This window comes from Chiloscyllium plagiosum, unplaced genomic scaffold (assembly GCF_037043375.1).
Source record: "Chiloscyllium plagiosum isolate Xiang-an unplaced genomic scaffold, Cpla_swu_hap1 HiC_scaffold_27, whole genome shotgun sequence".
Taxonomy (NCBI): Eukaryota; Metazoa; Chordata; class Chondrichthyes; order Orectolobiformes; family Hemiscylliidae; genus Chiloscyllium; species Chiloscyllium plagiosum.
This window is the reverse complement of record NW_028270165.1, coordinates 91,736,212-91,752,584: the sequence shown is the minus strand read 5'-3', so window position 1 is coordinate 91,752,584 and position 16,373 is coordinate 91,736,212. Positions and strand designations below refer to the sequence as shown.

Below are 16,373 nucleotides of genomic sequence, written 5' to 3'. Positions count from 1 at the left end.
TGTGGTCCATTGTCCGAGCTAATGCACGCAGGTATACTGAAGCAGGGAATTATTTCCTTAAACAAAATCTACACCACAGTCTCAGCAGTAGCGTGAGGAGGAGGGTAGGCTTCAATCCACTTAGAAAAGACATCAGCAATAAGCAAAACATATTGATAGCAACTCAACTCATTTCTACAACTCAATGAAGTCCAGTTGAAGTGTCTGCAAGGGACCCTTCAGCAAGGGAGTTCTCGTAGAGATACTTGAACTAAGAGGTGGGGCATCGCCTACCCACTGACCTGTTTGATCACGTACAACATCCTGATCGGGAAAGCCACTGACTGAGTATCGATGCGATCTGGAACGATCTGAGATTATCCTGGTGTCATCTAGTGCACCAGACCAAACGTTTTCAATGTGGGTCACTTGAGCGATGGCATGAGCTGCCAGAGGAAGTGGTGGGTGCTGATACGATGACAAGTTAAAAGGCTCCTGGACGGGCATCTGAATATGAAGGGTTCAGATGGGTCAGGGCCAAGTGATGGCAAATGCAACTGGAGTCATAGAGATGTACAGCACAGAAACAGACCCTTCGGTCCAACTCGTCCTTGCTGACAAGATAGCCAACCCAATTTAGTCCCAGCTGCCAGCACCCGGCTCCCATAGGGGCCAAGTGATGGCAAACGTGACTAGATTAATTTAGGATATCTGGGCAGGTTGGGCCAAAGGGTCTGTTTCTGTGCTGTGTGACTCTCATTGTCTTCAGTGGAAGTAGAAGTATGGTTGTGAAAGCTGGACTTTCAGACCATGTTTTGCCCTGACTGGGAGCAGAAGAGTTTGACTGAAGTGTGTTGGTGTTAATGCCTTGATGTCTCATTTTACTCCCACTTTCTCGGGGTCATTAACCATTTTGTGTCTGGTCCTTCCTCAAGAAGCTGCATTGCAGATTCACCCTGAATGGACACTTTATTTTTGCTTCCCAAAATCAGACCTGCTCACTCTCAGCAGGATCCCAGCGTTGTGAAAGATATTAACTTTCAGGTGGAGGTATCCAAAATTCAGAGAGATGTCAGTCTTGATGTTTTTGCTTTTTCTGCCCCTGTAAGGTCCTGAATCAGCACCTTCAGGGGAATTAGTTAGAGCGGAGTGAGAACAGAGGGGGAGAGAGAGTGGGATGGTGCTTTCAATTTTGTGAAACAACAAAAGAATATTCCACAGAAAGTAGAATTGCTTGTTCTGAATTTCTACCCTGCACTGATAATCCCTTTTGTAATCCCTTTTTGCAGAGTATTTGAAAATCTGAAGACTGAAGTTTCAAAATCAAAGAATGAAGGGCTTACGCCCGAAACATTGACTCTCCTGATCCCCGGACGCTGCCTGACCTGCTGTGCTTTTTGACTCACTGTCCAGCGTCTGCAGTCCTCACTTTGATGTCAATGTCTGACAGTCACTCAATCCAATGGGACCACAACGATTTTTGACTGTGATTTCTGTGAGAGGAATCAATGCTTTTTGGTTCCTGTTTGAGGACGTTTTCAGCATCAGTGGGACTGGACGAGAGACCCAATTGTGGCAGCACAGTGTGTGTGGAGCCTGAAACAGTTTTACGGCCTGGAAAGGGGATTTCACAGCAGGGAGGGGCTCCCCATGTGTTTGTGAGCAGCTGAAGCTGTGGCCATGGAGAAACCTGAGGAATCTCACCCCGTGGAGAAACCGTGGAAGTGTGGCGACTGTGGGAAAGGCTTCCGTGTCCCGTCTGCCCTGGAGACTCATCGGCGCAGTCACACCGGGGAGAGGCCATTCCCGTGCACCGACTGCGGGAAGGCCTTCAGACATTCCTCCCACCTGCTGGCCCACCAGCGGGTCCACACAGGGGAAAGGCCCTTCAGCTGCCCAGATTGTGGGAAGGCCTTCAGACATTCCTCCACCCTGCTGAGACACCTGCGTGTCCACACCAGAGAGAGGCCCTTCAGCTGCCCAGATTGTGGGAAGGCCTTCAGACATTCCTCCACCTTGCTGACACACCAGCGTGTCCACACCGGGGAGAGGCCCTTCAGCTGCCCTGAGTGCGGGAAGGCCTTTGCCCAGGTCTCCTCCCTGATGAGGCACCAGCGGGTCCACACTGGGGAAAGGCCCTTTAGCTGCCCCGAGTGCGGGAAGGCCTTTACCGACATCTCCTCCCTGATGAGGCACCAGCAGACCCACACTGGGGAGAGGCCGTTCACCTGCTCTCAGTGCGGGAAGGGCTTCACCCGCTCCTCCAACCTGCGGAGCCACCAGTGGGTCCACACGTGGGAAAGGCCCTTCAGCTGCCCCAAGTGTGGGAAGGCCTTTACCCAGGTCTCCTCCCTGATGAGGCACCAGCGGGGCCACACTGGGGAAAGGCCCTTTAGCTGCCCAGAGTGCGGGAAGGCCTTTACCCACGTCTCCTCCCTGATGAGGCACCAGCGGGTCCACACCGGGGAAAGGCCCTTCAGCTGCCCTGAGTGTGGGAAGGCCTTCAGCAATTCCTCCACCCTGCGGAGCCACCAGCGCGTCCACACGGGGGAGAGGCCCTTCAGCTGCCCCGAGTGTGGGAAGGCCTTTACCAACGTCTCCGCACTGCAGAAGCACCAGCGTATCCACACGGGGGAGAGGCCCTTCAGCTGCCCCGAGTGTGGGAAGGCCTTTACCAACGTCTCCGTCCTGCAGAAGCACCAGCGGATCCACACGGGGGAGAAGCCCTTTAGCTGCCCCGAGTGCGGGAAGGCCTTTACCGACGTCTCCTCCCTGATGAGGCACCAGCGGGTCCACACTGGGGAAAGGCCCTTTAGCTGCCCCGAGTGCGGGAAGGCCTTTACCGACGTCTCCTCCCTGATGAGGCACCAGCGGACCCACACTGGGGAGAGGCCGTTCACCTGCTCTCAGTGCGGGAAGGGCTTCACCCGCTCCTTCAACCTGCGGAGCCACCAGCGGGTCCACACAGGGGAGAGGCCCTTCAGCTGCCCCGAGTGTGGGAAGGCCTTCAGTGATTCCTCCTCCCTGCTGAGGCACCACTGGGTCCACACGGGGAAGAGGCCGTTCACCTGCTCTCAGTGCGGGAAGGGCTTCATCCGCTCCTCCAACCTGCTGAGCCACCAGCGGATCCACACGGGGGAGAGGCCCTTCAGCTGCTCTCAGTGCGGGAAGGCCTTCAGCGATTCCTCCAACCTGATGATCCACATGCGTGTCCACACCGGGGAGAGGCCGTTCACCTGCTCTCAGTGCGGGAAGGGCTTCACCCGCTCCTCCAACCTGTGGACCCACCAGCGGGTCCACACGGGGGAGAGGCCCTTCAGCTGCCCCGAGTGTGGGAAGGCCTTCAGCACATCCTCCACCCTGCTGAGACACCAGAGGATCCACACCGGGGAGAGGCCGTTCACCTGCTTTCAGTGCGGGAAGGGCTTCTCCTGCTCCTCCCACCTGCTGACCCACCAGCGAGTTCACGTGCCATTGCAGGGGGATTGAAGGAATGATGGCCGAGTGCCAATATCGATTGGACCATCAACCCACTGTGGTGTAAAATTATGTCCCAATACATGTGTGAATCATAATGCAACACATGTATTGGGCCAAGCAGTGGAATGTGGTGAAAGGGTTAAAATTGTGTCCCAATACATGTGTGAATCTAACCGAAAATGGAAGGTGTCGCTTAGTCCCGTGTGAATCTTATTATACACCTTCCCGTGTGAATCTTCTTATCTGTATGTAACCAGAATGGAATGTGTTTTTTAGCCTTGCTCTGCTGTTCACATGAATGTTTATATCTGGAAAAGAGTATATCAGCTGGAAAAGTCTCCAGTTCGGTAGAGTCTGCTCCAGGGTTGCGTTTAACCGCCGAGCGTGGGTTGTTGGCAACCGCTCTACGAGAACTGACGGCTCCCAGTTCCGGTAACACGTAGAGTGAGTATAAACCAGACCCGTTGTAAGTACGAGACCTGGTTGTGGCGACGCTGCGGGGAATAAAACACTTATATTCTAGCAGACTCGCCTCTTGGCTGTTTGTTCTGTGTCAGACTACTTTCCTGCGAGCCTGGTCCTTGACCTTGAGAATTTTTTAAAACATTTTGGCGTAGCCGGCAGGATCAATCGCAATTGAGGAAAGATTTTGATACAGAACAATGTTTTGGAAAAAGGCTAAGAAACCAGAGGAACAAACTGTGGAGGTCCCGACCGTCCCGGGATGGCATGGACCGTGGCATGGCGTGGCAGTTTGTTTGAGAAATGGTGGGGGGCGACCGGAGAACTGGGAGGCCGAGGGCGTAGGAACCCCAGGGTCGCTGCTGTCCACCCTTGAGAGGATCCCAGTCCTGCCGAAGAACCCCTTGCCTGGGGTACAGCGGAGGATGTGGGCCTGTGCGGCGGCTTGTAGACAACAGTCAGACAAGCGCCAAAAAGCTGAAGCAGAATTAGCCCTCCTGAAACATGAGCAGGGACTCAGTTCAGGAGATGCCTCTATGTTGAGGCAGGAAATTATGAAGTTAAAAGCTGAATTGACAGCATTAACTGAACTAGCAGGACGAACTATTATGTATCTGTCTGCTAAGAAACGGAAAGAGAAAAGGAAGGTCCCTCGAACCCCGGACCCGGTACAAGTACGGGCGTTTGTAGCCCAGTTAAATAACGGGGATCGGTGGGATATCGATCATTGGGATGGGAACATTTGGGGAGATTCAGATGATCAGTACGAAGAGGACCCACCCGTACTCCAAGCTAAACCAGTGGTTAGGAGAAAGCAGGTTCAGAGACGTCTCCCAGTGCAACGGGAGGTAATGTTAGATGAGGAAGGAAACCCTATACGGAATGAACAAGGGGAGGCAATTATGCATGAATTACCGCGGGCTCAGCCTCCTGCAGAATTCTCTGAATTAACGGAAGACTTCACTACCGATGAGGTGCTGTTTATCACCCAGAAAACCCGACGTAATCCTGGGGAGCCGTTAGAGCTATGGCTAATTCGGCTCCTCGAGGAAGGGGGGCAACAAGTGCAGGTAGACTATCAGGATGCTCCCAAGTTTGGTGGATTAGCAAAGGATGCTGCCATAGACCTGGGGTACCGCAGACAAGCCAAGGATATGGTAATAGATCGCAGTATGGGGACCTTATTTGGGATGTATGCCAGGGCAGTGGCTGAACAGTATCCCTTCCCGTCCGATTGGCCCCCCTTGGAAGGAACTTGGACAACAATTAAGGAAGGAGTTCAGAGGCTAACCCGTTTGTGTGTGCGGGATGCCCTGTTGCTGGGAGTGCTGGACGAGGTAGATAACACAAATGTTAGTAGACAGACTAAGAGACCACCTAGTGAAGACTGCCCCCCCCCATTATAAACCACTGTTATTAACCATAATGTTGAGTGGACGGGGAGAAACCCTAGGAGATGCCCGTAGTATGATGAGGGAGATGGGTGGTTTGGGGGATTGGGGACCCACAACCCGTGCTTCTCAGGGGGGCACGGAGGGGCGTCGCCCTGAGGCTCGGGCAGGGGGAAAAGTAAACCCTAATCAAGGAAGTAACCAAGGCCCCTCACGGCGTGCTTTGTGGCAAGCTTTGATACGGGCGCAGGTCCCAGCATCGGAGATTGATGGCCTACCTACACCGGAATTAAAAGACTTATGCAGACGAAAGGGACTGAAGGTGTCCCGGGTAGAGACGGAGTCCCGACCCACTATGGAAGACCTAGTGGAATTACTGACACAAAAATGTCAGACACGGGGTCCGGTTGTTAATGAGCCTCGAAGGGGTAGAACTTCCACTTCCCAGCGGTGGGAATCCTCGGAGGACGAGGAGGAGGAGGAGGTACGGCCTCCCCTCCGAGAGTGTTATAAAGTGGATAGGCGTGGCCGGAAACCTAGTAAGAAAGGCAAGAACAAAGAAGGGCGAGGCAAACGTCTTTACCCAGTGCTGTCTGGGGAAGATGAATGGGAGGAACAATAGGAATCGGGCCAAGCCCCAAGGGTTTGCCCACGAACGAGCCAATGGTCAGCAGACGACATTCGACCTCATGTATCATTGACTATCTATTGGCGCAAATCCGTCCAAACCGTTATGGCTCTAGTGGACACAGGGGCGGAGGCCACCTTAATCTATGGGACGCCCCATAAGTTTAAAGGAACCCCAGTCACGCTGGTTGGGCTGGGAGGTAATCTGATTGAAGGAAAAACAGTACAATTGCCCCTAAAGATAGGTACAATGCCCATTAAAACTTATTCAATTATCATTACACCGGTTAGAGAATGGATCCTGGGAATGGACATTCTGGCCGGTTTAACACTTCACCTCCAACAAGGGAAGTTTGAATTTGGAATCACGAAAATGGCTTTGCGCTGTAGGACGGTGTTAGTGGGAAAGGTTAAAATGGACCCCTTCCCCATCCCGATCGCCGATCGCGTAATAAGTCTTAGACAGTATAGGATTCCCGGCGGACATAAAGAAATATCCGCCACAATTAAGGATTATTTGGAAGCGGGAGTGCTTAGGACATGCACCACGGCGTGGAATAACCCCTTATGGCCCGTACATAAAGCCGATGGGTCATGGCGGATGACGGTAGATTATCGGCAACTAAACCGTCACACTCCGGCCTTGACGGCAGCGGTCCCGGATGCCGTCACTATTATAGGACGAATCCAACATCATCCAGGGGTGTGGTACGGAGTAATTGATTTGGCTAATGCCTTCTTCACAATTCCTATTCCCGAAGATAGGCAGGAACAGTTCGCATTCACTTGGGAGGGTAGACAATTCACGTTCACGCGATTGCCCCAAGGATATCTGCATAGCCCTACTATCTGCCACCGGATAGTTGCAGAACACTTGGCTGCCTTTAAAGTGCCTGACGAAGTGATGATCTCGCACTATATTGACGATATGATGATACAGGGGACAAGTCAGAAGCAGGTTCAGGAATTGCTGGACCAACTGGTTCAACATATGCGAGGATATGGGTGGGAGATCAACCCAGCCAAAATCCAGGGTCCCTCTCAAACGGTAAAATTCTTAGGAATCGTGTGGAACAAGGGGGAAAGGGAAATCACTGCGAAAGCTAAAAATAAGATTCAGGTCTTTGCCGTCCCTCACACCCAGAAGGACGTGCAGCAATTTATTGGGTTATTCGGATTCTGGAGACAGCATATTCCCCATTTAGGACAAATTTTAAAACCTTTGTATCGAGTTACGAGGAAAAAGGCAGCGTTCGAATGGACGGAGGTCCATCAAACTGCATTTGAAATGGCCAAGCAAGCGATACAGCAAGCTGTATCCTTGGGAAAGATACAGTCAGGACCTGTAGAACTGCAAGTCTCAGCACAGGGGGATTATGCCAATTGGAGCTTATGGCAAAAACAGGGAAGAACCCGTAAGCCACTGGGATTTTGGTCCCGAAAATTACCCCCGGCAGGGGAACGGTATACCCCCTTTGAGAAACAGTTATTAGCATGCTACTGGGGCTTGGTGGAAACCGAAGCCCTGACCATTGGACATGAAGTGATCATGAGAACAGCTATCCCTATTCTTCCGTGGGTACTTAGTGACCCCACTACCCACCGAATAGGAACTGCCCAAGAGAGCAGCATCATTAAATGGAAATGGTATGTGTCGGAGAGAGTGCGGACTGGACAGAAAGGAGTGTCAGTCCTACATGAGCAAGTGGCGGAGGCCCCTGAGGAAGGGGAAAAACGGTTTGAGGTGATTGAATACAAGGAATCACCCGTTAAGATGGGAAAACGGTATGATGAACTGACCCCGGATGAACAAGCCACGGCTTGGTTCGTAGATGGGTCAGCCCAATGGAAAGCGGGACAGCGTAGATGGAAAGCTGCCGCCTTTAACCCAAAACAAGGCACTACCCTAGAAGAATTAGGGTAGGGAAAAAGTAGTCAGTGGGCAGAATTAAAAGCAGTGCATATGGTAGTCATGCAAGCAGGGGTCATGGGAGTTTGTTTGTTCTCTGACTCGTGGTCAGTGGTTAACGGCATGACACAATGGATGCCAACTTGGCAGGCCAATCAGTGGATGATCCAGAATAGGGAAGTATGGGGTAAACAGTTATGGGAAGATATATGGGAGAAAGCTCAATACCTGGTCATATACATCACCCACGTAGATGCCCATACATCTCGAAATGATGTGGAAGCTCTACATAACCGATATGTGGATGGTATCGTCCGAACCATGATGGTGCAAAGGGGCACCTCAGTGGACCTAGCTAGATGGGCACACCTTAAGGCTGGGCACTGGGGAGTGCAAGGAACCTTGCAATGGGCTCGAGACCGAGGAATAGATCTTATGGTAGATGATGTTAAGACTGCAGTAAACCAGTGTGAGCAGTGTCAACATCAGCGGCAGGGAGTGCCCCAACACATGATGGGACATATCCATCGGGGGGATGGTCCGGGACAGAGCTGGCAAATGGACTTTGTGGGTCCCTTACCCTCCTCACAAGGATGTAACCACATATGTACAGCTGTGGACACTATGTCTGGGGTTTTGGTAGCCCATCCCTGTCGTCACAACAATCAACAGGCTACCTTGCGATGTTTAGATTTGATTGAACAATTTTATGGATTGCCCATACAGGTCCAGAGTGACAATGGCTCCCATTTCACAGGAAGGGCGGTAAAGCAGTGGTGTCACGATAACCACGTGGAATGGGTTTATCATGTACCCTATCACCCACAAGCTGCGGGACTTATAGAACGAATGAATGGGCTTCTGAAGTCCTCACTACGAAAAGCAGGAGGTTGCAATGACTTAACAGGTTGGAAGAAGCAACTAATTCGGGTGGTGAAACAAATTAATAACCGCCCATTAGGAAATGGGGTAACACCCTTGAATAGGATGATACGAGTATGTGATACCCCAAAGACTCAGCCTATTAAAATGTGGAAATTCGCTGAGGAAGCTGATATTCCCGTAAGGGCCACGCCGGCTTCGGCTGGACTGGACCTACGAGCACTAACTGCCCAGACTTTGATCCAACAGAAACCTACGGTGATTAAGACCGGATTAGGATTGATTTGTCCCCCTGGAACCTATGGGCATATCCTCCCACGGTCGGGACTGTCACTAAAGGGGATTGATGTGATGGCAGGCGTAATTGACGCGGACTACCAAGGGGAGTTGGGGGTGATCCTGGTCAACATCACCGCTGAACCTTACGTGATACAGAAGGGGGACAGAATAGCGCAATTGGTCATTAAGCCATGTAACCTTACAACGGTGGAAGAGACGGGAGCTCCCGTTACGGTTACTGAGCGTGGGACGGGGGGATTTGGGTCTACTGACACTAAGGGGGCCAAGGTATGGGTGCGCCAGACGACCGGCCCCCCCAGGCCGGCCGAAATCATAGCACAGGGGAAGGACAGTCTGGTCACCATTATGTACCCCGGGGACCCGACCTGGGCAAACGTCCCGGCGAACCAGTGCTACTTACGTGAGACCTAAATAATGTTGTAATTGCTATGCACCCGCAGGCTGGCCCTCCGCCTTGAACATGGGGTGGTCATGGGGATTGCGACTCCTATTGGCGATGTTCGCGATCGGATGGCCACTCCAGGGCATCGGTATCACGGCCTGGACGCTGGTACCGGTCGCCCGCCATGAGGTGCGGTGGGAGGCCAGTAGCCAGCGACGGACGCAGGACAATTTTACATGTGAACCCGGTCAGCAGTGCGTTGTTCTGACTCTCACCAGCGACTGTCAATTGTACACGTGTGCACAGTGCTACATGCGCCGGGATGGGGAAAAATATGACATATCGTTCATACCGCCTAATTGCACCCTGGTGGTAAATGCCCAAGTCAAGACGTGTTTGTGGGACCGACGCACCCAGACATGCGGGACAACGGGGACTCATTGGAGCGTCGCAGCTCGGGGGGAAGATCTGTGGCTGCGCAATGCCACCGATATTCGGAATCGTCATCGATTCATGTGGTTAATAATGGTACTGCCCTCGACGAACGCCCCGTCTGAGGCGTTACTAAACCCCACGCGGGGCGGGCCAGCCACGGGGGGCGTGCGGTCGCATCGAACACAGTTGGCCCCTATTATGTCAACTTGTCAACAGATGGCTCGGGCGGTACTGCACACTGATGTTCATTGGCGGGTACAGTTGCCCCTCATACCCGAGTGTCATACCAAGAGGCGGCGACGAGCGTGGTACGACACCCTGCTGGGAGGCGCAGGAACTGTTATGGGTATCTCGAATGCCATTGACTCTGAGGTAACCCGTACTAAATTATCTAACACGGGACAGGCCACCTCACAAGGACTACATACTATTGGAAGGTGGATGCCATCCGTAATGATGACTCAAGGAGAGACAGCTGAAATAATGATACGATCTCTGCAATGGGAACTGGATGTCTGGGGCGCCACTCAGGAACTGTTTGAGAACATTACGGCTCAGTTAAATTGGACTGCCTGTCATATTCAAATGTTGCATGCTCAAATACAGAAAGAACGCTTTTTGCGTGTGGTAACATCCCCCAATGTACAAGCGTGGAGGGGACTATGGAATGTATCTGAGAAATTGTGGATGATAACCCATCCAGAGCGAACATGGTGTAACGCAACTATGTGTAACGGATACTTTGTTACCATGAATGTAACCCACACTGTTACGGTCTGTCGATATTATGTATTACCAGTGATTACATCTTCTGGATATTATTTTCTGAAGACAAGGGGACAGTGGTTTAGCCCAGATACCAATATTACCTATGATCTGTCCGCTTGTGAACAGACTGATCGGGGGAAAACTTGCCTACTGATGGACAGGTATCGGGACCCTTGCTTGACTAAGGGAACGGCCCTGTGCGAATGGACTGTTGAGACTCCAAGGGACATGATGTGGCAGATTGGGCCACACACGCTCTGTGTGGCTACCAATAATCCACATCCTATGCTTCCCTCAGCACCGTTCTCGGGATGCCTCTCAAATGTCTATCAGTGGCACTGGCAGAATCACACCTATTTGTTGACCACTTATAGCAGTGCTCGCCACTTTACCAAGGTGCAATGGAAAGTGCTGATGAATCCTTGGAACATTTCCCTGGATCGGTTTAAGCGAGCATTGGACCGATCCGAGGAGCTTAAGCAGATATTACGAAAGCATCAAACCAATGTCACCAAGGTTACGGTGTCTACCTTTATACATGGACAGGAGGTAGTACATGCTGCCCGTGTAGTGGACGTGGAGTCAGCTCATCATTGGTGGGACATATTGAGTGGTATGTCCTCCACTGCGGGGACATTCCTGTTCCCACCCTTGTCGATCCTGGTAGCGGTCCTGGTGATTTTAACATGCTGTAATGTCCTGACTTGCTTGTATATTTGGCGTGTACGTAGGCGCTTGTTAGAAAGAATACATATGGGCATAATGTAACACATGTATTGGGCTAAGCAGTGGAATGTGGTGTAAAATTATGTCCCAATACATGTGTGAATCATAATGCAACACATGTATTGGGCCAAGCAGTGGAATGTGGTGAAAGGGTTAAAATTGTGTCCCAATACATGTGTGAATCTAACCGAAAATGGAAGGTGTCGCTTAGTCCCGTGTGAATCTTATTATACACCTTCCCGTGTGAATCTTCTTATCTGTATGTAACCAGAATGGAATGTGTTTTTTAGCCTTGCTCTGCTGTTCACATGAATGTTTATATCTGGAAAAGAGTATATCAGCTGGAAAAGTCTCCAGTTCGGTAGAGTCTGCTCCGGGGTTGCGTTTAACCGCCGAGCGTGGGTTGTTGGCAACCGCTCTACGAGAACTGACGGCTCCCAGTTCCGGTAACACGTAGAGTGAGTATAAACCAGACCCGTTGTAAGTACGAGACCTGGTTGTGGCGACGCTGCGGGGAATAAAACACTTATATTCTAGCAGACTCGCCTCTTGGCTGTTTGTTCTGTGTCAGACTACTTTCCTGCGAGCCTGGTCCTTGACCTTGAGAATTTTTTAAAACACCCACTTTCAGGGATTCCCGGGTTCGAATCCCGCCACGACAGATGGCAGAATTGGTATTCGGTCAGAAATGTGGAGTGCGGAATCTAACGATGAGACCGTTTCAGGGAGGGGGTGGTGCGGGGGAGAAAGCCCCCATCTGATTCCCTCTCTCCCTTGTTAGGGAAGGGAACCGCCGTTGTGGGAAAGGATTCACTCAGTCGTTCCAGCTGCATCCTTTACCCGGTCTGGCCTACACGTGATTCCAGACCCACAGCAGTGTGGTTGACTCTACACTGCCCCTTCCTGGCAAATGAGCGGGGAGAAACTTACTTGGAGACAGGGTATGGGTTGAAATTGCTGAGTGAGGCAATACTTCCTCCAGGGTATGGCTGTACCAAGGATCCAATTACAAAGGGACAACTTGGTGCTGGCCAAGAGTAAAGACAGTGAGGGGAGTGGGACAAGGGGAGGTGTGGTGTGTGCACTTTCACCTTGAGTTGTTCAAAAAGCAACTGCTTTTTCTCTGCCTTTTTGCTGGGGGGATCTGAAGCTGTAACCAAGTTGGGTTGCAATAAAGGTTACCCTGAACTTACCACCGGGCTCAGACTCTCATTGAAAGCTTTGAGCTTCAAGAGGTTTTTGTTTTAAAGCTGCTCATTTCTTTCAGCCTCCTGCACTAAGTTTAGAACATAGAACAATCCAGCGCAGAACAGGCCCTTCGGCCCTTGATGTTGCGCCGACCTGTGAACTATTCTCAGTTCGTTCCCCAACACTATCCCAAAATCAACCATGCGCTTATCTAAGGATTGTTTAAATCTCCCGAATGTGACTGAGTTGACTACCTTAGCAGGTAGGGCATTCCACGCCCTTACCATTCTCTGCATAAAGAACTTGCCTCTAACATCTGTCTTAAATCTATCACCCCTCAATTCGAAGTTATGCCCCCTGACATCAGCATCCTAGGAAAGAGTCTTTCACTGTCTCCCCTATCTAATCCTCTGATCATCTTGTATGTCTCTATCAAATCCCATCTTAGCCTTCTTCTTTGCAATGAGAACAGATCCAAGTCTCTCAGCCTTTCCTCATAAGACCCTCCCTCCAGACCAGGCAACAACCTGGTAAATCTCCTTTGCTCCTTTTCCAATGCTTCCCACATCCTTCCTGAAATATGGGGACCAGAACTATACACAATATTCCAAGTGTGGCTGCACCAGCGTTTTGTATAGTTGCACCGTGATATTGCAGTTCCAGAAATCAATCCCTCTACGAATGAAACCTAACACAACGTGTGCCTTCTTAACAGCACTATCCACCTGCGTGGCAACTTTCAGGGATCTATGCACCTGGACTCCAAGATCACTGCCTTCCTGTTATTCTTCCCAAAGTGAATCACCTCACATTTAGCTGCATTGAACTCCATTTGCCACCTCTCAGCCCAATTCTGCAGTTTATCCAAGTCCCCCTGCAACCTATAACATTCTTCCAAACTGTCCACTACTCCACCGACTTTAGTGTCATCTGCAAATTTACTAATCCATCCACCTATGTCTGTGTCTAAGTCATTGATAAAAATGACAAACTGCAGTCGTCCCAAAACAGATCCTTGTGGCACACCACTAGTAACCGGACTCCAGGCTGAATATTTTCCATAAACCACCACTCGCTGCCTTCTTTCAGAAAGCCAAACTGCTAAATCACCCTCAATCCCATGCCTCTGCATTTTCTCCAACAGCCTACCATGTGGAACCTTTACTGAGGTCCATGTACACCATGTCAACTGCCCTACCCTCATCTCCATGCTTGGTCACCTTCTCAAAAAACCCAATGAGGTTTGTGAGACACAATCTGCCCTTGATGAAACCATGTTGACTATCTGAAGTCAAATTGTTGCTTGTTAGATGATTGTAAATCCTATCTCTAATATTCCTTTCCAAAAGCTTTCCTTCAACAGAAGTAAGGCTCACTGGTCTATAATTACCTGGGTCATCTCTGCTGCCCTTCTTGAACAAGGGCACAACATTTGCAATCCTCCAGTTCTCAAGTACTAAGCCTGTAGACAATGACGACTCAAATATCAAAGCCAAAGGCTCTGCTATCTCCTCCCTCGCTTCCCAGAGAATCCTCGGATAAATCCCATCCGGCCCAGGGCACTTGCCTATTTTCACTCCTTCTAGAAATGATAACATCTGTGTGCAACTAACCTCGATCCTTTCAAGTCTAATATCTCATACCTCATTCTTCTCCTCTACAATATTCTCCTTTTCCTGAGTGAAGACCGATGAGAGATATTCATTAACACCTCTCCAATCTCCACAGGGCCCACATTCAACTTCCCCCTTCTATCTTTGACTGGCCCTATTCCTACCCTAATCATCCTTTTATTCCTCACATTCCTATAGAAAACTTTAGGTTCTCCTTTATTCTATTTGTTAAAGACTGTTCATGTCCTCTCTTTGCTCTTAACTGTCTCTTTAAATCCTTCCTAGCTGATCTGTAACTCTCCATCGCTTCTGAACCATCTTGCCTCATCAACACATAAGCCTCCTCCTTCTTTGGAACAAGAGATGCAATTTCTGTTGTAAACCACGGTTCCCTTACCTTATCACTTCCTCCCTGCCTGACAGGAACATATCTATCAAGGACACACAATATCTGTTCCTTAAACCAGCTCCACACTTCAATTGTTCCCATCCCCTGCATTTTGCTACCCTATTCTGTGCATTCTAAGTCTTGCCTAATTGCATTATAATTGCCCTTGCCCCATCGATAACTCTTGACCTGTGGCATGTTCCTATCCCTTTACATCGCTAAATGAAACCTAACTGAATTATGGTCATTCTCTCCAAAGTGCTCACCTTCCACTAAATCAAACACCTGGCCTGATTCATTACCAAGCACCAGATCCAGTGTGACCTCCCCTCTTGTCGGCCCTTCAACATACTGTGTCAGAAAGCCCTCCTGCACACACGGGACTAAAACTGATCCATCCGACGTACTAGAGTGAAAGCATTTCCAGTCAATGTTGGGGAAGTTAAAGTTCCCCATAATGACCACCCTGTTCCTTTCACTCCTACCCTAAAAAATTTTGCTAATCCCCTCTTCCAACTCCCTGGAACTCTGCAGAGGCCTATAAAAAAAACTCCAAGCAGTGTGACCTCTCCTCTCCTGTTTCTAACCTCAGCCCACATTACCTGAGGAGACGAGTTCTCATCAAAGGTTCTGTCAGCCACCGTTATAATATCCTTGACTAACAAGGCCACGCCTCTCCCTCTTTTACCGCCTTGGCTGTTCTTAATGAAAGATCAAAACCCTGGAACCTGCAACATCCATTCCTCACCCTGCTCTCTCCATGTCTCCGAAATGGCCACAATATCCAAGTCCCAGGTACCTGTCCGTGCTGCAAGCTCACCTACCTTATTGTGGATACTCTGGCGTTGAAGTAGAAACACTTCAAACCACTTCGCTGTCTGCCAGCACATTCCTGTGACCCTGAAATCCTGTCCCTGTCCTTCCTACTCTCATCCTCCTGTACATTGCAGCTACACCCTCGGTTCCCATCCCCCTGCTGAGCTACTTTAAACCCACTCGAATAGCACCAGCAAATTTCCCACCCAGGATATTAGTACCCCTCTGGTTAAAGTGAAGACTGTCCTGTTTGTACAAGTCCCACCTTCCCAGAATGAGTCCCAATTATCCTGAAAAAACCTGAAATCCTCCCTCCTGCACCATCCTTGTAGCCACGTGTTCAGCTGATATCTCTCCCTATTCCTTGCCTTGCTATCACGTGGCACGGGTAACAAACCAGAGATAACCACTCTGTTTGTTCGAGCCGTCAGCTTCCACGCTAGCTCCCGGAAATCCTGCCTTACATCCCTATTCCTCTTTATTTTGTGGTTAGCACTGCTGCCTCACAGCACCAGAGCCCCCGGTTCAATCCACTCCCACCGCCGCGTCTGCGTGGGTTTCCTCCCACAGTCCAAAGACATGCGAGTTAGGGTGAATTGGCCAAGCTAAATTGCCCAGTAGTGTTTGGTGACAGGGAATGGGGCTGGGTGTTTTGCTCTTCGGCGGGTCGGTGTGGACTTGTTGGGCCGATGGGCCTGTTTCCACACTGTAGGGAATCTGATCTAAAGTTCTGGAATTAATATATTGATGAACTGAAACCTGCAACCCCTTCTAAAAGATGAAGGACTCAGCAGCGGTCCAGGTTTGTTCCAAATATTGCATCGGTTGCATGACACTGTGATGTTTTGCTGTTAACTCTGTGTCTTATGATCCTGCAGCACAGTCACCGGCAGAAGGAGCAGCGCTGCAGAAGCTAGTGCTTCCAAATACACCTGGGTGGGCGGGGTTTACACAGAGGGGTGTGGTTTACGATCTGCATTTGGAGGGGGCGGGGCTTACGCGTCACCTTGGAGGTGGAGGGGCGGGA

The 16,373-nt window shown here is 50.4% G+C and overlaps 1 protein-coding gene across 5 annotated transcripts in view; it reads left to right on the top strand.

The window, feature by feature from the left end:
- LOC148145003 (endogenous retrovirus group 3 member 1 Env polyprotein-like) overlaps window positions 1–16,373 on the top strand; it is a 467,418-nt gene that overhangs the window by 112,249 nt on the left and 338,796 nt on the right. For 4 of the 5 annotated variants that reach the window (XM_087975488.1, XM_087975487.1, XM_087975486.1 and 1 more), the window contains one exon: window positions 1,269–3,984. In XM_087975488.1, the coding sequence (XP_087831614.1) occupies window positions 1,660–3,468 (1,809 nt within the window). In that variant the 5' untranslated portion in view covers window positions 1,269–1,659 and the 3' untranslated portion in view covers window positions 3,469–3,984. Of the gene's footprint in view, window positions 1–1,268; window positions 3,985–9,470 lie in introns of those variants that run through there. The other variant, XM_087975485.1, reaches the window with a different exon arrangement.